Source organism: Notamacropus eugenii, chromosome 1 (assembly GCF_028372415.1).
Source record: "Notamacropus eugenii isolate mMacEug1 chromosome 1, mMacEug1.pri_v2, whole genome shotgun sequence".
Lineage (NCBI taxonomy): Eukaryota > Metazoa > Chordata > Mammalia > Diprotodontia > Macropodidae > Notamacropus > Notamacropus eugenii.
Window position 1 is genome coordinate 192,092,657 of NC_092872.1, and position 27,792 is coordinate 192,120,448.

At 39.0% G+C, this 27,792-nt stretch overlaps 1 protein-coding gene across 1 annotated transcript in view; it reads left to right on the forward strand.

Moving 5' to 3' along the window:
- CASP7 (caspase 7) overlaps nt 1-26,946 on the forward strand; it is a 59,787-nt gene extending 32,841 nt beyond the window's left edge. The window contains exons 3-7 of the mRNA XM_072623040.1: nt 18,197-18,336; nt 20,002-20,130; nt 21,846-22,021; nt 22,313-22,442; nt 26,285-26,946. Coding sequence (XP_072479141.1) covers nt 18,197-18,336; nt 20,002-20,130; nt 21,846-22,021; nt 22,313-22,442; nt 26,285-26,508 — 799 coding nt within the window. The 3' untranslated portion in view covers nt 26,509-26,946. The remainder of the gene's footprint in view (nt 1-18,196; nt 18,337-20,001; nt 20,131-21,845; nt 22,022-22,312; nt 22,443-26,284) is intronic.
- Nucleotides 26,947-27,792: the final 846 nt, after the last annotated feature.

The following is a 27,792-nucleotide window of genomic DNA, read 5'->3' on the forward strand; positions in this document are numbered from 1 at the left end:
CAAGAATGATGCACATGCAGTGAAAAGGAAGAGCATTGTGTATGAAGTATCATGTGTGAGGAACATGTAGGAAGCCAGTGTCACTGGTTTGTAGAGGATGTGTAAGAAAACTGGAAATGGGGGGGGAGGGGGAGTATTAGGTTGTGAAGGGCTTAAAGCCAAACACAGGGTTTTATATTAGATCCAAGAGGCTATAGGGAGTCACTGAAATTGATTAAATTGGGGGGCAGGAGGAGTAACATGGTCAGATATACACTTTAGATTAATTTGGCCATAGAATGGAGGAAGGTCAGGGGTGGGCAAAGGCTTCAGGAAGGGAGACTAACCAGCAGGCCATTATAGTAGTCCTGATGTAAGATGATGAAGGTCTCCACCAGGGAGGTTGCAGCATAGAAGGAGAGAAATATATATGTATATGTATATATGTGTGTATGTGTATACACATATACATGTATATACATGTGTGTATGTGTATATGATCACATAATACATGTGCGTGCATACATGTGTATACACACGTGTGCATATGCATATGAGAAATGTTAAGAATATAGAAAAGACAGAACTTGGTAACTGATTGTATGTGGAGGAGGGGTGAGAGAGAATGAGGAGGCAAGGATGACACCTAGATTGGGAATTTGGGTGACTGGGGAAAAAGTGGTATCTTTGACAGACAGGAAAATTAGGTGGGTTTGGGGGAAAGATCGTTAATTCAGTTTTGGACATGTTGAACTTAAGATGTTGATGAGACATCTAATTCAAGATGTCCATGAGACATCTAGCTCACCATGTCCAGTAGGTAGCCAAGATGGCAGAGAAAAGGCATGTGCCTTCAAACAACTTTAAATAATGCTTCAAAACAAAAGTTTTGGAGTGGCAGAACCCATAAAAGGGATGGGGTGGAATAATCTTCCAGCACAAGACAACTTGGAAGGTTTACAGGAAAGGTCTATCACAGCTGGTTGAGAGTGGAGCACAGTCCAGTGCTGGCAGTAGACCACACCCCTGCAAACCAGCAGCAGGCTTTGGGAGTGATTGAATCAGCAGCAGCAGTGGCTGTTTCCAGAGCTCTCAGCCTACAGACAGTAAGAAGGTTGGACAACTGGTCAGAAGGACATTACAAAGGTCTATAGACCTTAACGCAGGGGTAAAGTCTGCTGAATTGCCTATATGTGTCCTAGGTTACAGTCCCAGGGTGAGGACGTGTAGCACACCAGAGCTTGTAGACAAAGGGGAGTGGGAATCGTGTTACAGTTCCAGGGCAGAAAAGAGTGCTTGTGGTCACTGACAGACAAGAACACAGTCTAGGAGAGTAGTGATCATACCTCTCCTTAGATTATACCACCTTAGAAGAACTGAAAACTTGCAGACCCCCCAGAACTAGGTGCACAAAAAATCTGAACCATGGGATGGTACTTCTTCTACTCTAGGAGCAGGGTCCAATAATATAAAGTTTAAAAGTCAAGAAATAGGCTGGGAGAATGGACAAACAACAACAAAGAGTATATTGACCATAGAAAGTTACTTATGGTGATAGGGAAGACCAACACATAAACTCAGAAAAATACAACGAAATCAAAACTACTTCATCCAGACCCTCAAAGAAAAATGTGAATTGGTCTCAGGACCAAAAAAAATTCCTTGAAGAACTCAAAAAGTATTTTAAAAGTCAAATAAGAGAGGTAGAAGGAAATGACAGTAATGCAAGAAAATCATGAAAAAAGAGTCAACAGTTTGGTACATAGGGCACAAAAATAATACTTAAGAAAAGAGCAGCTTTGAAAAACAGAATAGGCCAAATAGCAAAAAAGACACAAAAATCCAGTGAAGAAAAGAATGCTTTGAAAAGCAGAATTGGCCACATGGAAAAAAATGTGCAAAAATTCATTAAAGAACTCCTTGAAAAGCAGAAGTGGCCAAATGGAAGACAAGGTACAAAAGCTCAGTGAAGAAAATGATTCCTTAAAAACTAGAATTGGGCAAGTGGAAGCTAATGACTGTGTGAGACATCAAGAAGCAATAAAACGGAATCAAAAGAATGAGAAAAATAGAGGAAAATGTGAACTGTCTCTTTGGAAAAACAACTGATCAGGCGTATAGATTGAGAAGAGATAATTTAAGAATTATTGGACTACCTGAAAGCCATGATCACAAAAGTCTAGACATAATTTTTAAAGAAATTATCAAGAATGCCCTGATATACTAGAACCAGAGGGTAAATTAGAAACTAAAAGAATCCACCAGTCACCTCCTGAACGAAATCCCAAAATGAAAACTGACACTAATATTTTAGCCAAATTCCAGCGCTCCCAAGTCAAGGAGAAAATATTGCAAGCAGCTAGAAAGAAACAATTCAAATATTATGGAATCATAATGTGGATAACACAAGATTTAGCAACTTCCACATTAAAGCATCTGAGGGCTTGGAATATGATATTCATCCAGAACAAAGGAGCTTGAATTACAACCAAGAATTAACTATCCAGCAAAACTGAATGTAATCCTTCAGGGGGAAAAATGGATATTCAACGAAATAGAGGACTTTCAAGCATTCCTAATGAAAATACCAGAGCTGAATAGAAAATTTGACTCTCCAACACAAGACTCAAGAAAAGCATAAAAGTAAACAGGAAAAAGAAATCCTAGGGCATTAAGGATAAGCGATTTACATTCATACATGGGAAGATGATAACTTCGAACTTCGAAGAATGTGTTCATTATAGACAGAGAGTACATGAGCATGCCATGAATATCATGGGATGATTATCTAAAAAAAAAAATTAAATTAAAGGGTGAGGAAGAGGAATGCGCTAGGATAAGGGGAAAGAGAAAAGCAAAACAGGGTAGATTATCTCACATAAGAGGCCCCAAAGAGCTTTTACAATGGAGGGGAAAATGAGGGAAGTAGGAGGGAACAGGTGGGTAGTTAAGAGGGAACCTTACCCTCATTAGAATTGGCTCAAAGAGGGAATAGCTTACATACTCTGCTGCACATAAAAATGTGCCTTATCCTATAAGAAAGTAGGAGAGGAAGGGGATTGGTAGGAAGAAGTGTGGATTGGGAGGGCAAGTAGTCAAAAACAAAACACCTTTGAGGATGGGCATGGTAAAAGTAAAAAGAGAGTAGGATAAATGGGGGAAATTAGTATAGTTAGGAATTGTAAGTGTGAAAAAATGTTACAGCAAGTTTCTCTGATAAAACCTCATTTCTCAGAAATTTAGAGAACTGAGTCAAATTTATAAAAAATAAGAGCCATTCCCCAATTGATATATGGCCAAAGGATATGAACAGGAAGCTTTCAGACAAAGCAATCAAAACTATATCTATGATTATATGAAAAAAATGCTCTATGTTAGTATTGATTAGGGAAATGCAAATTAAAACAACTTTGAGGTACCACCTTGCACCTATCAGATTGGCTAATATGACAGAAAAGGAAAACAACAAGTGTTGGAGGGGATGTGGGAAAATTTAGACACTAATACATTGTTGGTAGAGCTGTGAACTGATCCGACCATTCTGGAGAGTAATTTTGAACTCCCAAAGGGCTATAAAACCATGCATATCCTCTGACCTACTAGATCTGTATCTCAGAGAGATTTTTTTGAAAAAGGAAAAGGGACTTATATGTACAAAAATATTTATAGCAGCTCTTTTGTGATGGCCAAGAATTAGAAGTTGAGGAGCGTTGAACGAACCATGGCATACAATTGTGATGGAATCCTATTATGCTATAAGAAATGATGAGCTGGATGCTCTCTGTAAAACCTGGAAAGATTTGCATGAACTGATATAAAGTGAAATGATCAGAACCAGGAGAACTTTGTACAGAGTAACAGTAACATTATATGATAATCAACTGTGAATAACTTAGCTCTTCTTAGCAATTCAATGATCCAAGAAAATTCTGAAGGATTATAATGAAAAATAATGTCCATCTTCAGAGAAAGAAGTGATGGAGTCCGAATGCAAATCGAAACATACTTTTTCAAACTTTATTTTTCTTGAGGGCTTTTTTGTCTGTATTTTTTTTTTTTTACAATATGACTAATATGGAAATATGTTTTGCATGACTGGACAGGTATAATCTATATCAAATTGCTTTTCTTCTCAGTGAGCGGGAAGGGGAAATGAGAAAGGGAGGGAGAGAAATTGGAACTCAAAATTTTAAAAAATGAAGTTTTAAAATTGTTTTTACATGTAATTAGAGGGAAAATAAAATATGAAATCATTTTTTAAAAGTCGCATAAGAGTGGTTAGGGCTGGACAAATAAACCTGAAAATCATCTGTACAGAGATTATAGTTAAAATCATGAGAGCTAATAAAATGACTAAGTGAAATAGTATGGAAGGAGAAGAAGAAAAAACCTAGATAGAACCATAATGGACATCCATAATTAATAGGCCATAGCGTGACCTGACTGAAAATTCAGCTAAGGAAACTGATCATTTTTCATCAGACATATAGGAATTACCTCATAAAGAAAACAGCACAATTAAATTGGAATCAGATGCCACAAGCCCTCTTAGTTTTGGATTGTTTTTACTTATAAGGAATTATAAATTAAGAAAAGAAAGGAGACACTGAGGACAGAATAGAATGAAGTCTTTGATGCCTTGGTTTCCCCATCTGTAAAATGGAGGTTATAATAGCTACCTATCACACAGTGTTGTTGTGAAGATAAACTGAAATAACATCTGTAAAAGTACTTTGAAAACCTTAAAGTACTACGTAAGTGCTAGTTTGTTGTTTTCTTTTTTAATTACGTGCTTCTTTTATAAGAACTAGAAGAGACTGAAGAATTCACCTAGTCAGACCCCTTCTCTTTATAGATAAGGAAACAAAAACCCAGAAAAATAAAATGAATGGATTCAAATTTCTCCTCTAGTCACTAGATACCACATCTCTAAATTCCCAATCTAGTGCCACTGTCTCTGTACCATCCTGCTAACTCACTTAAATATTAGTTATTGAGATGGGGAGGAACAAAGAATACTAAAAGGTAGAAGAGGAAAAAGGAAGGGGATGGAGAATTCCCTGGGATTAAGTGGAAGGCTGTCAAGTAAGCAATGGTAAAAACCAGGATATTTTCTTTTTATTCTTCACCACTATTTAGGTTTCTGTTTTGGTAAAAAGTCCCTTTCCTCCCCCTCGGCCTTACTTCTCGGTAGTACAGGCAAACAAACATATTGACATTACCTAAACTGCCAAGATATTATGCAAATCATGAGTGGACACCTGGTTTTAAAATTCCCTACCTTAGAAGTGCCCTATTAATTGGCTTAAATGACAATAGAAGGTTAAATAGGAAGGGGGAAGAAAGGGGAAAACTAATCAGTACGGACAATGCTGCTAGGTAGCGTTGTGTTTTAGAAAAAAAATTCAAAAGCCAAACAGCCTTAATGTCTACTAAATAAAAGAAGTAACAATTATTCTTAGGATAAAGTGGCTTCCTAATGTTTCCCCCCCCTCCCCCTTCCTAGACAGGCTTACTGCTTATATATTGGGTCTTATGTAATATTGCTACAGCTAACAATTAGCAAAATTAAACATTATGATCTCTAAAGAGCCTTCTAGATTGAACAGAGTGTGATTTCTTGTGAATTTCCCTGTCAGAATATTGACTGTCAGACCTCTGACGGAACCTCACAAGCTAGACAGGGGAAGGACTCTGAAGGTGCTGTCAAGGCTGCAGCTGTCACTGATCCTGTGGAAGCATCGTCATGGTCCATTCTTTCATTATACGTTGTGCCTTAAGACATCCAGCAGCCTGCAGTGCGGACCAGTGCCTGAAACAGCAGGGGAGTGGCAGGAGAGAGGGAGGAGGAACTACACAACATGAGGGAAGCTAAACATCGACACACAATACAGAAAACCACGTGGGTAACCCAGCTCTCCAGAGCTGTATTGATGTGCCACAAAGCAGGGCTCATCAGGCGTTCTTGTTCTCATTTCCTCTCAACATAGTCGGTTCTGCAGTGGCCTGGGTTATGAAGATTGGCCCAGAAACCTGGGCTAGCTCTCTTTTTATAACCTGGCAGTTTGACATCGATGTTGCGGCAACTTTTCTTCACTGAATAGCACTTGCCTTGCCTAATTATGGTAACACACACCTTAGAAAGGAAAACATCTTTGAAATTAGTGTCTGGCTCAGTTAAAGTTTTATGCTTAGGAAGAGTTTATGAGCTTGGCCTGAGCTGATCCAAAGCATGTTGAACCAGTACCTGCATTTGGGCCAACCCAAGCATCAGTAAGCCAAAGAGTGGTTCTGCCCCGTAAATCCATCAGATTGCATCATTTCAAGTTAGGTCATCTTGGACCAATCCTTGAACGCTTTGCCTAGGCCAAAAGCATTAAGTTTACCAGGGATAATTATAAAAAGATTCCTTTTTTTCTTCCTTATTTTTTTTTAATTTAATTTTATTTTTTAAATTTATTTTTAATACAGTTTATAACAGATAAAGCAATTCATACTTTTAGTCAGGTGATACATCTTTTTAAAGCATTTACAGTATGGACCACAAAAGAATTTGGTTTTTTTAACATTAACCAACTGAGACACAGATAATGTTTATGTTGCTAACTTTACAATCTCTTGACCTAATTGTCTCCACAGTATTACTAAGAATTAAAGGACCCTAACTTATTGTTGTTGGTCTAAAGTCCTATGCCTAATAGCTTAATTTTATACAACCTCGGGTGTTCCCCTACCCATAATCTATAATTGAATAGATATGGTATTAAGTTTACAAACCTTTTGACTATAGGAAATTGCCGCCAATAGTAAGGACATTGTAGGGATACAATATCTCCCCAACTTCATGTCAATTCCAGGCAGAATTAGATTATCCACTTGCATTCAGTCAGGCTTAAAGTCTGCCAGGTGTCAGTGGGGAAATTGAGTCAGGAGAATCCTACCTCAGCCCATGCTGAACAGCTGCTCTCCCACCCTTCCCTTGAGATCACCTGTGCAGTTCATACCAACATCTCATCAGCTTACTGGCATCATGTGTTGGAGACTTGGATCGCCTTTCTTGCTTCCCATACCTGGAGTTAGACTCAGAAGAACAGTCACTTAGTAGTCCCATAGCATCTAAAAATGGCAAGTTCCTATAACCAGGTTTCAAATATGATTATAGTTTCATTTTGGCTAAGGAACATCTTTTGAGGCAAGTCTTAAGTGGTTTACATGTCTTTCTATACATGTTCTAGTTCCTGATTAAATGACTTAGTTCCCTCCGGGGGTTTACGAGGAGACCTTCAATAATGGATCCGAGCTCCTGTCTGCCTTGGGAGCCCTTGTCTGCTGCTGCCTCTACTGCTGCCTCCTGAGGGGGCCTGAGTCATGGGGACACCCCGCTCCCCTCTCGGCCAGGCAAAAAGACCCTCTCACTGACCTTTGGTGCCTGTGGGTTGAGGGACCTGCACTACAGCTGGAGATTCCGTCCCTGAATCCTGCTCAGATCTGCTCCCCTTGGTGCCACGTGACCTAGACAAGTCTGGGCTCTGTTCCGCGTCCGGTGCACGACAGACCTTTTCTGTCAGTTTTTCAGGTCTTTCTGGAACAGAAATCTCCTCTACTGTGTTGTTCTGTGGCTTCCGCTGCACCAGAATTTGTTGAGAGTTCTTCCTTACAGGTATTTTATGGGCTGTGGGTTAGGAGCTAGCATATGTGTGTCTTTCTATGCTGCCATCTTGGCTCCTCCCCCCCTTTTTTTCTTTCTGAAATGAACTCTATGTCATAGAAAAAAGTAAAGGAGTAGCCTTTTTTCTTTCCTTTTTTTTTTTTTTTTGCCTTGAATTCAGGCTCAATGAACAGCCCTTCTGTATAGTCCAACCCATGTTCACCACAGGATAGCAAGCCCTCCTCTTTCTGCTAAATGACCCTGGACCAAGCCAGTAGGGAACAGGTCAGTGTGCTGGTGGTATCCAGTGGACATTTTTCCCCAGAAATTGTTTCTAGGCACACATAAAGTTCAGTGGAACAGATAGACTGCTACATGACACCACCTCTACTAAAGATAGGATTATATTCTATCATTTTGTGTTAAAATCCCTAAACTCATTCTATTTATATGGAACTGAGGCCTCCAGAATGGGATCTGTTGTCAGTCAACAGGACTTCATCAAATGCCCTATCTCTCCCCTAAGGGAACTTAAAATTTATAGTGAATTTGGAACCAACTGAAATGACCTAACGCAAAGAATATCAGCAAAAGCAACCACATCTCAAGAGAGATCTCTGTTGGAATGTTCCATGAATCTGTTTTTACCAGTTTTTTTAGTGACTTGGCTGAAAGCTAGATTATTCTTAAATAAATCTGTCCATGACCTCAAGCTAAGGAGGTACAGCTTATAATGAAAGGATATGGATCTAATAATAATAATTACTCCCATTTTTATGTTTAGTAGTTTACAAAGAGGGTAATAGATTTAAAACTGGAAGGTTCCTCATCGATCTAGTCCAGAAGCGTCAAACGTGGCCCACAACAGTGTGCAGATCAAAATGTAATAGGGAAATGTTTAGCCAAATAAATATAATAAAAATACTACAAAGCATAAAAATACAATAAAATACAAATAATATTACATTTTAAAACTAAGTCAATGAGTGGCCCTCAGGGATCCTTGTATATGGCTACCATTTCTATTTGAGTTAGACATCACCGATCCAGTCTAGCCCAGGAAGGTCTAAGTTCCTTGCCCAAGGTCCTTCACATGGGCAGTAAGTGGCACATCAAGAATTCAAACCCAGGTTTTCAGACTTCAAATCTGGGCCCCTTTTCACTGTATCGTGCTGCCTCATTATAATCTTGTGAAGAGATAGTAAAAACAATATTTTATTGACTTTAAAGATGAGGAAACTAACATTTAGAGGTATTAAGTGACTTGCCCAAAATTGCTCATGACTTCTACAGCTGGGTCTTTGAGAGGCTAGAATAATAGATCAACTCAAATAAGATAAAATTTAACAACAATTCTAACAATAGATATGAATTCCTATACTTGGGATCAAAAAATAAACTGTACAAGTATAGGATGGGAGGAGGCATGGCTAGACACTGATACGTGTGAAAAGTTCTAGTGGTCATATTAGACCACCAGCTCAACATGAGTCAATAATGTGAGATGCCAACTTTAGAAAACAACTAATAAGATCTTAGAATCTTAGAAGCATTATGTCCAGAACAAAGGAAGTGATTATGAAACTGTGTTCTGGTTAGATACATCTGGAGTATTGTATTTAGTTCTGGGCCTTGGGTTTTAAGGAAAACATTGACAAGTTGGAATGCAATCATAGGGTGGGACAAAGACCAGAAATCAGAGCCTAGGAAAACCAGTTGAAGAACTTGCAATCTTTGGGAGATGGCATGTTTAATTCAGGGAACCATGCACAGAATCATCAATTTTAGAGCCAGAAGAATCATTAGAGACTATCCATTCCAGGCCAATCTGATTTAAACTGAGAGTACATATAGAGAAGTAAATGATTGAACTACATACCCTTGAAGGTCCCACCTATCCTGGGGTTCTGTGGTTGTAATCTAGTGATTTTAATAGGAATAGGAACCAGACCTGTGATTTCGTTAGTATGGGGAGCTCTGAAATGAGAAAACTTTCTCTACCAAAGAAGGTCAGCATCTCCTCTGCAACTGAAAGTCTTAAAGATCAGCCTAGAGCACAGAAAGGTTAGGTTATTTGCCCAAGATCACACAGCGAACGTGTGTCAGAGATGGAATTTGAACCCAGGTTTTCCTGGCTCTAAGGCCAGCTATCCATCTATTATTCCATACTGCCTCTCTAATAATTTTAATATTAGGACAGTTATACTGTCTAGACTTTGAGTCTGATAGAATGCACTTATGTAGAATGGGTCTTGATTTTAGTACTTCAAATCTTTCCTGTTGGAGATTTGTTTTTCCATTTGCCTTCACTTATTTTTGCTTCACATTTGTCTCAGAGAGTGAAGAATGTTAGTGCTTGGAGGTTTAGAGAACATTTTGTCCAACTCTCTACTTTTACAGATGAGGAAACTGGAGCAAGGAGAAGGGAACTGAAATCCAAGGTCACATTGACCTTGGAACAGCTAAATCCCAGGTCTTCTTAATCCTAATCCAGTGCTTGCTGAGCAAAATCCTGCTATCAGTTATTACTCCCCAAAAAGTTCTGCGCCATCAGCTATAAATTAAACCCGAAAAATGAACCTTTATGTGTTGTCTCCCCCAATTAGAAAATGAGCTCCTTGAGAGGAGGGAATGTCTCTCAATTTTCTGTTTGAATCTTCAAGTACTTGGCACAGAATTAGCATATAATCTGTGCTTTTCCATTCTCTGACTATTTGTGTGAAGCTTGGCTTCAGGATTTCCTCTCCCAGTTAAAAATGGTATCTCCCCTAAGAGTTTTTCTTCTGAGAAAAGGATTGATTAGGAAGGATAAATTCTGACTACCACTGCCTCCCAGCCCGCACTGGTGAAGTTGGAAGAAATGGTTGTCCATTGAGATTTCATTTGATTTTAAGGAAGGTCTTTGACTTTCAGTTATAGAATGAGGAAATACATTAGGTTCCTGTATAAAGAGTAGGAGTTTTGTTTGGAGGTGGGATAGGTAAAGTTCCCTTTATCTGTCTTTTGAGACTTACCTGGGAAAGAGCATTATGTTTCATCTTTAAAACAAAACAAAACCAAAAACCACACACCCTTTTTGTAATAGTGGAAACTTAAGCTATTTCCTTAAATAATATCTGTATTCTTTCCCCATTATATTTATTTCTGGCCACTTGATGAAATAAGTGTTCTAATAAAAAGCACAGCCTTTTCTTTTTCATGGTAATCATGTCTGAGCATGTTTTTCAGTAACAGATACTTTTAGGCTTTGTTTAAATTGAAGTTCAGTGGGTACTAGTTGGCAGCTTCCTTTTAATTATAGACCAAATTCTATTTAAATGCCTAATGCAATTTCTTTAAAAAAAAATCATTGAAGATGCAAAGGGTGACTCATCTTCTTTCTCACACACATGCAGAGATTCTTTTTTCCCTTAACCATCTTTTGGCTCTCTAAAATACTTCGATTATCATTAATTTATTACATAAATTATAATCTTCCAGGGACCACGTTAGGATTATAAAATTGGGACAGCTGCTTTTTGGGGGGTCTGGGAACAGCTCTGGTCAGCCACAGGGGCCCCACTGTGTGCCCTGGGAAGTGTTAGAGCCTACTTGAGCAAAAAAAAAAAATGGCTTCCAATCAATCCTGCTCGACAACAGTTGATTTTAAGTGTCTGCTGTGTGCAAGGCATTGTGTTAGGGAATGGGCTTACAAAGGCAAAAATAAACAGCCCCTGCTCTCAGGGAGCTTACATTCTACTGGAAGCACATAACATGAACACGTATAAGTATAGTATAAGGGAGGGAATGAAAACTCGAAACTGGAGAGATCAGGAAAGGCTTCATGGAGGAAATGCTACTGGAGCTGAGCCTTAGAGGAAGACCCAGATGCTGAGAGGTATTGTTTTGGGGAGGGGGATGCATTTCAGGTATAGGGGAAGGCAAGTGCTGCCCAGAGGTAGAAGATGGAGTCTCCAGTTCAAAGAGCAGCTAATAGGCTGATTTGGCTAGAATGTAGTTCATGAAAGGGGATAGTGTAAAAGCCAGATTAAGTAGGGTCTTAAAAGCCAGGCTAATAGAATGCCAGACTTTGAGTCAGGAAGGCCTGGGTTCAAATTCTGTTTCATACACTTAGTAGTTGTGTGAGTCTAGACATATCATTTAACCCTGAAAGATCAGCCTCACCTTCCTTCATCTGTAAAATGGAAATGATAATAGCCCTTATCTCACAGGATAGGACCAGATGAGAAATAAGAATATAATGCACTTTGCTTAACATGCTACATAACTCTTCACTGTTACTGTTATTATTTATCTGATAAGCTCAGGGGAGAACCATGGGTGAGTTTCAAGTGAGGGAATGATATGGTCAGACCTATGCCTTAGGAAGATTTTTCTTGGCCACTGTGTAGGGGATGAAGTAGTGAAGGCAGAGAATAAAAGTAAGGAGTTCAGTCAGGAGACTATTTTTATACTCCTAATAAGTCCTTAAAATAGTATGGTGGTTACATGAATGGAGAGAAGACAGCAGATTTTGGAGGTTGAAATGAGAAAATATGGCAACTGATTGAATAACCCATATTTTGGGGGGTTGGGGGTGTTGAAGAAGAGGAAGGATCAAGGATGACTCTGAAGTTACAGACCTAGTTAGATGGGTAACTCTACAGAAATAGAAAAATTGAAGGAATGGTCAGGTTCTCAGGGGAAGATGACTTTGGTATTGGAAGTAATGAGTTTGAGATGCTGACAGGATATCCAGAGAGAAATATTCCTCAGGCAATTGATAATGGACCAGTTTCTCCGCCATTCAGAATGAGGTCCCTAGTACATTGAGGGACACATTATTGTTGTTGTTTGTTCTTGTGACATAGGAGGTGATGCCATGACATTCAAGTGAATTGGATTTAAGTGAGGCAGAGCTGTGAAAAGTCACCAGCCTCACTTTGTCCTCCAGAGCCATCTGGGCCCAGTGGCAAGATACAGATCAGAACGACTGGAGATTACCCTGGTTGCAATGTGCAACCTTGGATGAACCCCTGAGGAAGATTTTGGGGAGAACGTGGATGCATGTTGCCCAGAATGACAGAACATAGATAGGATGTAATTTGCATCATTTCCATATCAATGAGATAACAGATCTATCAAAATGTCTTTGCTAAGAGGTTCAGGACAGATTATATGGTACAGTTTTTTTCTTAAAATGTTTTCAATTGGGACAGCTGGGTGGTGCAGTGAATAAAATGCCAGCCCTAAAATCAGAAAGACCTGAATTCAAATGTGGCATCGGACACTTGACACTTACTAGCTGTGTGATCTTGGGCAAGTCACTTAACCCCAATGGCCTTGCCTTCTCTCCTCCAAAAATTTTTTTTTTCAATAAACAAGCATTCATTTTTCTTCCCTCTCCTCTCCCCACCCACTAAAAAAGAAAAGAGAAAAATAAACCCCCATTAAACCAATATACATAATATATGTCTTGATCTGTACCTCTCTGTCAGGAAGATTCATGTTTTATCATGGGTTCTCTGGAATCAAGTTTATCGTTTCACTCATCAGAATTATTAAGTCTTTCAAAGTTATATGTCTTTATAGTATTGTTATTATGCAAATTGTTCTCCTGGTTCTCCTCACTTCACTCTGCATCAGTTCATTCATACAAGTTCTATTCATATATCATCATTTGTTCGGCTATTGCCTGATGGATGGGCAAGCTCTTAGTTCCCAGTTCTTTGCCACTAGAAAAAAAGTGCTATCAAATACTTTGGTTTGTGAGTCCTTTTTCCTCACTTTCTTTGATTTTTTTTTTTTTTTTGAGTCATAGAGGCCTGGCATTGCTGAGTCAGAGGGTATGCAGTTTAGTTATTTTAGAGACATGGTTCCAAATTCTTTCCAGAATTCAGACCTCCTTTAACAATGCTTCAACGTGCCCATTTTTCCTACAGTTCCTTCAATAATTATCTTTCTTTTTTTTTGTCAACTTGCTAGTCTGATGGGTATGAGAGGTAGAACCTCAGAGTTGGTTTAATTTGCATTTTTCTGGTGCTGGAGGATGCCCTTTTTTAAAAAAATATGATTATTGATAGTTTGGACTACTTCCTTTGAAAGCTGACTTGATATCCTTTGATCACTTATCAGTTAGAGAATATGAAATGTTAGCCCTCGGTGGAACTCTGGATCACAACAACTCTGGATCTTCAAACCAGGAGACTCAGAGGTAAAATGGGTTGTCCAGTATCTCAGAGATAAAGTAAATGGCACAGACAGAATTAGGCTTTGAAATCACCCTGCCTTCCATTCAGTGTGTTCATCCGTCACTGCCAAAGAAGATCATGCCGTCAGAGAAATGGTGACATGACCTATACTTAACTTTGTTTTCAGTGAAGGAGGGCTGTGCAGGTCACCAGTCTCACTTCTCCTCCAGAGCCATCTGAATCCAGTGACCAGATAGTCATCAGGATGACTGGAGATGACCCAGGATGAGGCAACTGGGGTTAAGTGACTTGCCCAAGGTCATACAACTAGTGAGTGTCAAGTGTCTGAGATGAGATTTGAACTCAGGTCCTCCTGACTCCTGCACTGGTGCTCTATCCACTGCACTTCCATGCAGTATATCATACAACAAAGGACAGACAGCCACAATAGCTATGATTGCCACCTTAACCTGAACAGAGGACATTAAGGAAAAATGAGTTTATTGACTAAGCAACAAGGAAGTACATTATTACCTCCGCTCCCCTTTGCCCTGGCTTATAGCAACACAATCTTCATAAGAACACCTCCTGGTGTTCTTAGGACTTTGACTAAAATCAAGATGGAGCTTGAGTTGAGCAGCTGAATGTTCTCTACTGCTGTGAGCACCTTTGGTTGCTGAGCTTGTAATCCTAACTGGTCCTTTTTAACATTAGGTGCAGAAAACAATGTGCTGAAACCCCAAATATCCTAACATGTGACATAGGAAAGAAACAATAGGAAAGAGTAGCCTAGATGTGCAAGTGAATTAGTTTGACAAGGAGAGCGTGCTCTTTTTTTTCTTGTCTATGTTGTTTTGTTTTGTTTTTTAAGAAAATGTCTGATATCCCATAAGAATGAGTACAATCATACAAAACCAGTGAAGTTGTGTTGAGGATAATGAATTGAATCTTTGATTTCATTGATATAGAAAGCTCCTTCTTTGCAATTTATTCCTTAAGACATTTTCCTAGAGCACTTAGAGAGTAAGTGACTTTCTCACAAACAGATAGCCGGTATATATGAGACAGGAGACTTGACCCTGAGACTTCCTGTCTCTGAGTCTGGCTCTAACCACTATACCCCAAGCAGTGAAATTATTAAAAAAAAAAAAAGAAAGAAATCTAAGGGTTAGCTTGCAAGCCTCATCCAACCAGTCCCCACACACAATGCCTCACATATAATGGACACTTAATAAAGGTTTATTGAACTGAAGCTAAATTCAGTTCTTGGCTTGGTCCCAGAGCAGTGGTGGACTATAAGATTCTGAGATGCTCAGTACTTTTAAGGATGGAAATCTTATCAGGGTAGGTGTGTCCTGACTTCACTGATACAGATTACAGCTTCCTTATAACTTGACACAATATCTTTGACAGTTGCTGCTACCAAAAGCTTCTTTGACCTACAGCCAACCTGTTGTCAGGCATCTCAGAATTTAACTAGACTAGGCCTTGCACAATAGCTATACAGTATTAGGCCAGGCCTGAACGGCTATTAAGGGGTAATCAGAATTTACAGAATTAAATATAAAAAGCACAAAAATTGTCAAGATCAAATCATCTGTATAAAATGACACATTTTATATGACAAGATATAACAGGGAAGAAATATGGCATGGGGAGAGGTTGGACTGGAGTCACAAGATCTGGGTCTAATCCTGGCACCTTTACTTGCTAGCTGTGGGTAAACTACATAACTATATAAACTCCCTGAGCTTCAGTTCACCCATCTCTAGAATACCCTACCTGCCTCACAGGATTGGTCTGAGGAAAGTTTTGTAAACCTTAAAACACTACATTAAAAATATTATCATTTTTATTATTTTCCTCATACTTTTTTGTGAGGTTCAAATGAAACAATGTGTTCTTTGTAAACGTAAGGAAGGGAGGGAGCAGGATGACGTGAATGGAAAGCCTTCTTCAAAGTCAGGGAAACCTGTGTGACTCTGGGAAATTCACGTAATTTCTCAGTGCCCTAGATTAGAAGTTACAAACTTTTAGGCTCTAATACTCCCATGCCCAGAAGAAGATTAGAATGCATTTGGAAAATATTTAACAAAATAAATGAAAATACAGTAAAACATAAATAACTTTACATTTTAAAACTAAGTCAATATGTAATCCAGTGGGATCCTGGTGGATGGACTAGCAGTCCCTGTTTCTATTTGAGTTTAGCACCACTGCCTTAGACAACTTCATTTTCTTTGGTAGACTAAGTTCCTTATACCGATGAAATCACAAATCCAGACCAAAAACAAAGCAGAAAAAAAATCGGTAAGGGAGTTGGTTACATAGCCAGATGGTCATTTTGATCCTCTGACATATCGCTGGGTAAAAGACATGAATATTTATCTACATCCATATAACAAATCATAAATGCCAAAACATATGGAAAAATCAGTGGCCTGAGAGTCGGAAGACTTCATCAACTCTGGGATTTGGGGCAGGAGGTTTAGTTTTCTTTTATTTTGTGTGTAGTTCTGTCACTAGCTACTAACTTGTCCTCCTCCCAGGAAAGGTAAACACATCAGCATTTCTAAGAAGGTCCATCTTAACCTGTACTTCTAGTCCAAGGCAGGAGGCATGCTTTATGAACACTCTTGTGAAACCATAAGCTGTCCTTGTGTTGATCTAAGTTGGAAGTATTTGAAAGTTGCTTTCTGTCTTTGTTTTCTCATCTGTAAAATAAATGGGTGGACCAGATGTCTTCTAAATTTCCTTCCAGTTCTGATTTTTGATGTTTCTCTCTGTCATAAAATTTAATTCAGTTTTAAAATGTCATCAAATACTTAAGACATGCAAGGCATATAAAGGTAAGGAACCACACCGTTTCTGTCCTCGCAGAGCTAAAATGGGACCTAGTGTGTACAAAATTGAGTGCAATCCAACATGGGTATGATCAGGATAAAGGAAAGAAATTTCTCAGCTTATGGAAATCTTAGCCTAAAGAGGAAGAAAATTAACACATACAGATGAGTATTCTAAACATTTGTGATTGCTTAGAAAGAGGAGACATTGAGATCAAGTGGCTAGTAGGAGATTAGAATGTAGAATTCTTGAAGGGGAAATAGACTTGAAAGGTAGGTTGAAACCAAATTGTAGAAGGATTTAAATCCCAGTTTAAGAAATCTGCGTTTTATAGGAGGTGATAGGGAGCCACTGAAAGCTTTTGAATGGAATAGCATGGTTAGACCCTATGCATTAGGAAGATGATTTTACCATCTGTAGAAAGGGTGACCTGGAAGATGGCAATCCCTGAAGCCAAAAGAAGAGTACTTTAATCACTAAGAAATGAGGAGGGCCTGAACTAAGGTAGTAACCATGAAAGTGGAGAAGGGAGAGTGGATTTTAAATGGAATCTAAAAGACTTGGCAACTAATTGTAAATGTGGGGAGGGAAGAGGAACAGGATTGACTCTAAAGGTTTCAGATTTGGGTGACTGGGTGCCATCAGCAGAAATAAGGAAGTTATAAGGAAGGATGAAGTGGGTTTATAAGATAAAATGATGAATTTGGGGTGCTGTCAAAATCCAGGTAGAAATGTTCAGCAGGCAGTTAGAATGGGGGCTGGTGCTGTAGGGAAACATCGAGCCTATACAGGCAGATTTGAGAGTTGTCAACATAAAATGATGATAATTGAACCCAAGGGGACAGGTAAGATCACTGTGTGGGAGAGTGTAGAGAGAGAAGAGCAGAGGGCTTGCACATCAACTTAGGAAATGCTCATCGTTGGTGATTGGAGGATGGGGGTGGGAGGAGAAAAAGGGAATCAGGGAAGGAACTGAGGAGTAGTCAGAGAGGTAGGAGAATGAGGAGAGAACAGTTTCATGGAAACCTTGGAAAAAGTTTATTCATGAGGATGGGCTGGTCCACAGTTTCATATGCTAAAGATTTCTCATATACCTGTGATTATTCTATGTTTTGAATGGTTATAGAACCAGAAAGCATCCTGGAGTTGAATTTCATTTTATTTTATTTGTAATATCTTTTCATCCTTTTAATATGTTAATTAGGGATCAATCAACAACTCTTAGGCTCCTATTGTTTTCTAGGCACTGTACTAGATGCTAAGGATATAAGACCAAGAATGAACCATGAAACAGTGAGCTCCTTGAGATCAGGGACTGTCTTTTGCCTTTCTTGTATCCTCAGAGTTTAACACAATGCCTGGCACTTAGGAAATGCTTGTTGAGTATCAGGTGGAGCAACTATCTTCACACTCAAGTTAATTTTCTGAACAGATAGACATGTTGGTCAGCTGAAGGTCCTTCCTACAGGCAGACGGTAAAGAAGGGAGCCATGGAGGTCACATCTTTTTCTTTTCATAGCCCCTAATTGGCTTTTTGTTTTTGTTTATTCCCTAGGAAAAAGAAAAATGTACCAGAGAAGTCAGACCCAAATGACCACAAGCGAGTAGTTGTGCCCAAATTCCAATATAATATGAATTACAAGAAGGTTGGCAAATGCATCATAATAAACAACAAACACTTTGATGATGCAACGCGTAAGTTCTACTTCAAATCAAAGCCATAGGAAGATTGGATAAAGAAATTGAGAATGTCTAATGTGCAGAAGACTTAAAGAAATAGTAAAGAGAAAGCCAAATGAGTTAATATTTGTTTTTTTCTTTTTGGAGAGGGGAAAGTGACTTGCCCAAGGTCACACAGCTAGTAAGTGTCAAGAATCTGAGGCCAGATTTGAACTCAAGTCCTCCTGACTCTAGGGCCAGTGCTCTATTCATTGTACCACCTAGCTGCCCCATGAGTTGATATTTTTAAAGCATTTTGCAAAATTTAAAGCACTCTGTAAATGTTATCACCATCATCATTATCATCATTATTAGATCTGGGTTCAAATTCCAGTGCAGACACAATAGTTTTATGCCCCTAGACAAGTCTCTTAACTTTTCTGGGGCTCAGTTTCTTCATCTGTACAATGAGAACATTGACCTAGATCAGGAGTGGGAAACCTATGGCCTCAAGACCACATGTGGCCCTCTAGATCCTCAAGTGTAACCCTCTAGGTCCTCAAGTGTGGCTCTTTTGACCTCAAGTCTGCAGTTTCCCCACCCCTGACCTAGTTGGTCTTTGAGATATTGAACCTGGATTTCTCTGAAGAGAAATAATAAACAGTAAATTCCAGCTTGTGGTCTTCCCCTGTCTAATAGCCAACAGTTGGCATAGAGTACACAAGATTTCTAAAGTGCTTTGCTTAGATTCTCTCCTTTGGTCTATAAAACAATCCAGGAAATTAGATCATACACATGTGATTGTGTCCATTTTGTAGATGGACAAGCAGATTCAATAATTTGGCCAAGATTATAAGGCTAGTAGATGATGAGGGGCAGCTAGGTGGTGCAGTGGATAGAGCATCAGTGCAGGAGTCAGGAGGACATGAGTTCAAATCTTACCTCAGATACTTGACACTCACTAGCTGTATGAGCTTGGGAAAGTCACTTAACCCCAATTGCCTCCTCCTGGGTCATCTCCAGTCATCCTGATGAATATCTGGTCACTGGATTCAGATGGCTCTGGAGAAGTGAGGCTGGTGACCTGCACAGCCTTCCCTCAGTAAAAATAAAGCCAAGTGCAAGTCATGTCATTATTTCTCAGATGGCGTGGTCTTCTTTGGCAACAAAGGACGAACACACAGTAGATGATAAAACAAGAACTTCAGTCCACATCTTCTAACCCTCAAGTCAAATATTTTACCTATTATGTTGGCTAACTCTTAGTTATTTGAGGGAGTTATTTACCGTTTTTTAAGGGAAAGGGTCTTAGGTTAAGATACCCAATATACAAGATACTCCAGCTTGATCACAAACCCCCTCTAATGGCCTGTGTGAGATTGATCAAAAGGCCCATACAAGTAGGTTTTTATTACAGAACTACTCAGTTAAGACCAGAATGTGGATTCAAAGGGATTGTCTCACCTTGGTTGGTTTGAAAGTGCTTTCAGGTTTGGTTTTTTATTTTTCTCGGTTTTTGTTTTTGAAGTTTGGCCTTTCAAGGCACCAAAGGAGGAAGTGAAATTGAAAATGAATGGTGTGAAGTGTTGGATGGCCTCTAACTGGATTTCATATTCCTGCCAAACTTGAGGCTCTTGGGAAATGTTTGCTGATTGATTTGTTGGCTAACTAATTTATTGATTGGTTCCTCTCCCACTCCAGGCATGGGTACAAGAAATGGGACAGATAAAGATGCTGAAGGACTATACAGATGCTTCAAAAACTTAGGCTTTGATGTGACCGTCTATAACAACCGCTCTTGTTCTGACATGCAGAACCTGCTCAAACAAGGTAACACGTGTCTTTTTCTCCAGTGAGCCAGTGTTAATGCAGGTGAATGGTACAGAGCATGAGCAGTATTTAAGGTCTCTTAGCCAAGTGCGTGTGTCCGTGTGTGTTTGTATCAAGGTTATTATGGAAATGTGTTTTGGATGACTTCACATGTATGACTGATGATATATTGCTGATGGGAGAACAATGGGAGAGAATTTGGAGATCAAAATTGTAAAAGATGAACGTTAGAAATTTTAAAAGATGATATTGGGAAAAATTTGATGAAATAAAAAAAAAGACCTCTTAGCTGGACAGAGAGTGATGCACTACAGAACTCCTACAAGGGTGCCTGTTTGACCACTGTGATAGTGCTGGACTTAGAATTGGCAATACCTGCGTTCATATCCCACCTCAAACACTAGCTGTTTGACCATTGTATAAATGTACAAGGCACTTCTGCCTCTTCTGGCACTCTTGAAAAGGACTAGCGGAATAGCTGTAAAGCAATAAGATATAGATTAAAAGTCAGAAGTAAGCAAATTCATTCCATTTTAGAGTGATCTTTTTGAGAGAAATTTGGGGATATAGAGAAAGGCAAGAAAATGGGTAAATGTGGAATGCCTGTCTTTGATGGACTTGGGGAAGGGATTAAAGATCTTTGTGGGAAACCTTCAAGTGACAGGGTTCAGCCTTCTTTTTAACTTGCAGCAATCACATTGAGCTTCTCTGACTATACTCAGCAACAGCCATGTGGGCTGGTAGGGAAGTCACTGGAGCAGCTAAGTGGCACAGTGGATAGAATTCCAGGCCTGGAGTCAGAAAGACTCATCTTCAGGAGTTCAAATCAGACATTTACTAGATGTGTGACCCTGGACAAGTCACATGATCCTGTTTGCCTCAGTTTCCTCATTTGTAAAATGAGCTAGAGAAAGAAATGACAAACCACTCCAGTATCTTCACCAAAAAAAAACAAAACCCAAACCAAGCGAGGTGACAAAGAGTTGGACATGAGTGAGAACAACAGAGAAATCATTGCTGATGTTTCTGTAGCTGTTGGGAAAACCAACAGCCCTTCCTAGGTTATGAGGGATAAGACCATAGGTCACAATGAAGTTGTAGGCAAATCATTTAGGGAATTAAATCTGTTATTTATTCAGACCAGTGTAGTGTTCTGAATGGTTTTCCTTATGGCATTTGATACACCCCCAAGAAAATTGGAATAGATAATATGTAATATTATAATAATATAATGTGATAACAGGTAAGAGTTCTCTCTTATTGGCATATCAGATTGACAGTAGTTCTGCCATTATCTTTGACTGCATTGGTGGTAGCACTGACAGCAAGATGTCTCTGAACTGATTTAACTCGTCTTTCTTTATCTAATCTTAAAATGGTATTGGAAAAAAAAATATTCTGAGTGCTATCATCTATCACTACCAACCCACATTTCCTCCAGCTATACAAAGAACTTTGAGAGTCCAAGGTATCAGGTAATTATAATGGGAAAGGCTCTGTCTCTTGTCCAGACCCTGTTAGACAGTATGTGGTGTTTCCTGGTAGAACCTGGACAGGGACAAGAGGATGAGAATGAAGAAGACCCAACTATCCCCTTCTTCCAGCACTTTTCACACCCCCTTTTCTCAGTATGCCCACTCACTCAACAGAAAATACTAGATCTAAGGAAATCATCTTCTCTCATCTTCTCATAGTGAATCACTTATTAATTACAGTTTCTCAAGAGGACCATAGCGACTCAGCCTGCTTTGCCTGTATCCTTCTGAGCCATGGAGAAGAGGACCTAATTTACGGGACAGATGGAGTCACCCCAATAAGAGATCTGACTATCCATGTTAGGGGAGATCGATGCAAGACCCTATTAGGGAAACCCAAATTATTTTTCATTCAGGTAATGACTTTTCAAAGTCAACAGAGTTAGAGAAAAGACTGCCCCACAGAGATACTTGGACTGTGTTATATCCCAGTGTTCACATATTTGCTTTGTTTGGGTTTTAAAAGGCAAGTGAGTTTTTTTCCCCTTTGTCTTCAGAGGTTATTAGTACATGAGGTCCCTGACTGTGTACTTTGTGGAAATAGCTTGCAACACTTCCATTTTCTGTATTCACCATAACTTCATAGGAGGTCAACATACTAGTTTTAATCTCAAACTCTGTTGGATGGACCCTGCTTTGGTTTTTAGGCTTGCCGAGGTTCTGAGTTTGATGACGGGATCCAGACGGACTCCGGACCTATAAATGATACATATGCTAATGCTGGATGCAAGATACCAGTTGAAGCTGATTTTCTCTTTGCCTATTCCACGGTTCCAGGTATAAATCTAAATGTACTATTCCAGGGCAAAATGCCAGGTTTAAAAGTATTTTCACTGAGATCTATTAATATTTATATAAATAGATATACTTCCCTTGGGGTCTTTTGTTTTGTTGTGTTTTGAAGTTTGTGAGCATCAAGTGCATGAATTCAAGTAACATGTGCCCAGGTGTATTTATCAGGATTTACGATAGATGAAAAGAGCAAGGTTTCCACTCTTAGCTTCCCGTTGGTGTTCACTGCCCTTTACCGCCACTCCTCCTTTAGCCAAGGACAGAAATAGCCAAGAACAAGTAAGTATGGAAAAGAACAAAAACTCCAGCAATCTGCAAGCACACTTGTTTGTCATTAGGAGAACCTTTACTGATCTTGTGGAATGAAAGCCTTTATTGTAGTTCTAATGAAAACAGCCTACCTGAGTTAAAGTTCTTATAACTCTAAGGGCAGCCTTGGCAAGTGTTGGCTGTGGAGGAGATGCTGACGGCCAATGAATACTTAGGAAGAGATTAAGTTACCTGCAGTTGCATTGCTGTAGGGAATACCTGAATGAAGAAAACTCCCTCTACCCGTACAGGTTTTCTGTAATTTAGAGAGTTGCTTGGAGCACCAAGAGGTTAAATTGTTAAGGTAGCCCGGGGTAACCCAGCTGGGTTCATTTTCCTCATATGTAAAATGAGGGGGTTGAACTAGCCCTAAAGTTATTTCTAGCTCTACATTTAGATTTTCCTCATTATCATCTCCTCCCTTTTTCTAATCTTCAACATCTATCTATTCCTTCCTTCCCTACTGCTTATAAGCAAACCCATATCTTCCCCATCCTTCAAAAATACTAACTCAGTCCTTCCATCCTCCCTAGTCTTTGTCCTACACCACTCCTCTCTTTCTCTGATAAAGTCCTCCAAAAACTGTCTATACTCATTGCCTTCACTTTCTCATTTTCTTCCAAGCTCTCTGCATTCTGGCTTCCAACCCAATCACTCAGCTGCCCACTCCAGAGTTATGTATGATCTCCACATTGTCCACTCTAATGTGTTTTTTTCTCAGTCCTCATCCTTCTTGACATCTCTGCAGCATAGTACTGTTGACTGTTCTGTCCCGGATACTCTTTCTTCTCTGAGTTTTTATAAGCACTCTTCTTCCTTCCTTGAGTCTTTCTTCCAGTCTGACTACTCTTTCTCCTGGGATGGATCCTCATCCATATCACACCCATCCTACCATATCTTGCTACATCCTTCATGGCTAGTGGGGAAAGGGAAGAGGAGGTGATTAAATCATAAGATCACTTTATTATGAGATTCAGAGTTCAAAAGGATCCTGTTGTTTACCCCCAAGTCTAGGTCCTCTTTTCTTTCTGTGCATTCTCACTTGGTCATCTCAACCTTCATGGGTTTAACTATAATTTCTATAAACATAACTCTCATATCTATATAAATAGATCTATAGATAGAGACATTTCCATCTGTAGTTCCTTTTAGCTCCAGTCTCCCTTCACCAACTGTCTATTGAACATTTCAAACTGTTGTCTAGGCATATCAAATTTAACCTATCAAAAAAAAAAAACCCACTCTTTTCCCCACCAAAAAAAAACCAAACCTCACTCCTTTTCTCAACTTACCTATTACCTACATCAACAGTTTTCAGAGTATGGTCTGTTGACTCCTGGGACTCCCCAAAATCCATTCATAAGGTCCTACAAAAAACACAAATTTCATAATCACACTCAGACACAATTACATATCTTTGTGAGGCTGGATTTTCTTCTTATATCTACTTCAGTCAAAACAACATATTGCAACAGATTGAATGCAGAAGCAGATAGAAAAATCCAGCTACCTTCTATTAAGCCAGACATTTAAGAGATTTGCAAAAATATATATATATGTAAAACTGCTAATCTTCTCACTAGATTTTTTTCATTTTTGAAAATTAGTTATTTTTCATAAACTTTTTATTTATGTTAACATGTAATGAGTTTATTATTATTTTAAAATGAATTGATAAATATTTTTATACTTAGCACTTTTAATTTTTAGTACAGTAAATGTCGATTGACATAACCCACATAAATGAAAGCTCTTTGGGGTACTTGGTCATTTTCAAGAGCATCAGGGGGTGCTGAAGCCAAAAAGTTTGAGAATAGCTTACTTAGAAGGTTTCACCATCCTTCCAGTCACTCAGGTTCACATCTCTTCATCTTCACTTGCTCCACATTATAAAATTATCACCAGATCTTGCTGTTTCTATCTCCATCTCTCATCTACACCCCCTTCCTATGAAGTGGAAAAATCGGTTGGGGAGGGAAGCAGAGATTTTGTAACCCAGGCATTTTTAAGCTATGAAACTGATCAACGAGAGAAGAGTTGAGGTCGACTGAGGTCTATTAGTAGACCCCTGTACCTCTTCTAAGTATGTTACAGGATTTAGAATTTAGACCAGTTAGTCATGTTACAGGTGAAGAAATAGGCCTGGACAGTTGGGGTGACTTACCTGGGGTTAATGTCAGCCAGTTGGCAATGGAGCCAAGACGTTTACCTGGGTCAGAGCTTCTTGCTCCAAACCCAGGGTCCTTTTCACAATTCTTTCATTAGCAAGCATTTATTAAGTCCCTACTATATTGCAAGCATTATGCTAGGCACTTGGAATAAGAGACAAAATCAAAGTAACCCCTGCCCATAAGGAGCTTATATTCTGTTATAAAGAAACAGCATGCTGCAAAGTCAATACAAAATTATTTTCTTATGGGGGGTACAGGTAGAGGGAGGGTGAGAGCACAGGGAAAGAAAGCCACTAGCAAATTAGGTAATTTAGAATAATTATTTTTCAGTGTATACTTTTTTTAATTTGCAAGGAGATTGCTTATTAGTGGGGCCACTTGTATTCTGCAGTAATACCTACTTCTTGAGGTTAAGAAAATCAAGTGAGCAGTAGTACAGAGTAGTACTTGGAAGACCAGAAAATACAATACAAGTCTTAGGAAGAGAGTCTTTCCCGTTAGGCAAGGACAGCCATGGGATTTTTTTTCTGACAGTGGCTGATGCTATGTCCTCTCAGAGGGAACTCTGAAAAGCACCATATAACCTATAAGCAAACAGATAATTATTCCTGATTTACTTGAGGTCAGAACATTTAACCAATGAAGGTTGTCATTGTAGGCTCAGTAATATACAAGAGTTGAGTCTATTTCTTCTCTTTCGTTAATCTATCGCTAGTAGCCCTTGACCTGTTTCACAGTGGTAAGCATAAGAACTGTCCTGTCCTAATAATAATTAGGAAAAACTGTAACCCCATATGCCATGCCATACTATAATAATGGTATTTACATAGGTTTTTAAAATTTGCAAAACTCTTTATGTATGTTATCCCATCTGATCTTCAAAGTATCGCTATTATTAACCCCATTTTATAGATAAGAAAACAGAGATTTTGGGACTTGCTCAGAATCACACAGTTAATAAGTGTATTAGGCAGGATTTGAACTTAGTTCTTTCTGATTCTAAGTCCAACGCTAGACTTGGAGTCAGGGAGAGTTGAGTTCAAGTCCCACCTCAGATACTTTAGAACCTCAGACAAGTCACTTAAATTTTCTGAGCCTTGGTTTCCTTATCTATAAAATAAGGAGATTGGCCTCTGAGGTCTTTTCTATTTCTAAATCTGTTATCCTGTAATCAGGAAATCTAATCAGTAGTGACTCACACAAGCATAATTAGGAGTGCTTAAGAGTATTTCTGAAAAACAGATCCAAAGCCCTTTCTAATATGTGAAAGCTTATCTCTTCACAATGACTCTTAAAGAAGCAGCTGCCAAAGTCATCCCTTTGATCTCTTTTCTCCCCTCTCTGAAGGCTATTATTCATGGAGGAATCCAGGAAAGGGCTCTTGGTTTGTGCAGGCCCTCTGCTCAGTCCTGAATGAGGATGGGAAGAGCCTGGAGATCATGCAGATCCTCACTCGAGTGAACTATAGAGTGGCCATGGACTTTGAGTCTCAGTCCGACAACCCATCTTTCAATGAGAAGAAACAGATTCCATGCATGGTCTCCATGCTCACCAAAGAACTCTACTTTTGACGGCGAACCCAACTACAGCAAGGAGATTTTAATCGGAAACTATCGATCTTTCTAATTTTTTTTTTAAAAACTTCTAATTTGTTTTGATGTTACAATCGATGATCTTAAATCTCCAAAGGTGTTTAATTGCAGGGAAAACCATCAATCCAGTGGAGAACACTTCCGTTGTCCCTTGGTGCTTTTGTGAATTTTCAAAGGGACTATAGTTTTTTAATTATAGTTTTGTTTCATGACTATTTGTAATTATCTCAGTATTCAGAGATTAAGAGGGCAAAGAATTTGTTGGTGATTTCTTTTGAATCTTTATGGAATGTGATGCAGACAACAAAAGTGACCTCTCAGTTGGATGCTCAGGGTGTGCCTCTTGATTGTTAATGGATGTGGGAAGAAATACACATCTACATCACCAAATAAAATTGCTGCTGTCAGTCTTGGAAAGAGTCATTCATCTATATTTGGCTAAGACAGGTAGAAGCACTTGGCATTTAATGGTAATTCAGAACAGTTTTCACACATACATGTATCACATACCCTAATAGAGAAACTGTTGAAAAAGTGATTCTGATGCGGACTTAAGAATACAACTTCCCCATACCATTCCCTGAGTGCTTTGGCTCCAAGCAGTTGATTAACCAGTATTTATTAAGCAACCTTACTATTGCAGGCACAAGGTCCAGAGGACAGAATTTAAGGGTTAGAACCTCACAGGCCATATAGTTCAGCCTGTACCTGCAGAAGAATCCCTTCTGTTTTCAAATAATTGCTAGTTGACTTTTATTGCAGAAGATTTTTCCTTGAAGTATGTGCCAATACTCATTAAATAGTTTATGTTAATTGCTTTCAGTTAACAAGGATATTTTCTCTTTCTCTCACCTTGTCTTCTCCTAAGGAAAAAAAAAGAAAAATTAGATCCTTATAATCACACACACACACACACACACACACACACACACACACACACAATTCCCACTTTGTTATTTCCAAAAATGTGCATCTCTCTCAATCTGTATATTTAATCTGTTACCTCTAGATCAGGAGGTGGGTAACACTCATTGTCACAGGTCTGCTGGAATCATGGTTGGTTATTTGCATTGATCAGAGTTCTTAGCTCTTTTAAAGTTCTTTTTAGAGGAAATCATGTGTTCAGTATAAAAGGGACAAGGGGGCCACTGAGGTTCCTTCCAACTCTGTAATCCCATTATGAACAACAAATAGTCTTCCAGTTTTTGCCCACTACCTCCTGAGGCATCTCTTACTGTTAGGAAGTATCTCCCTTGCATTGAA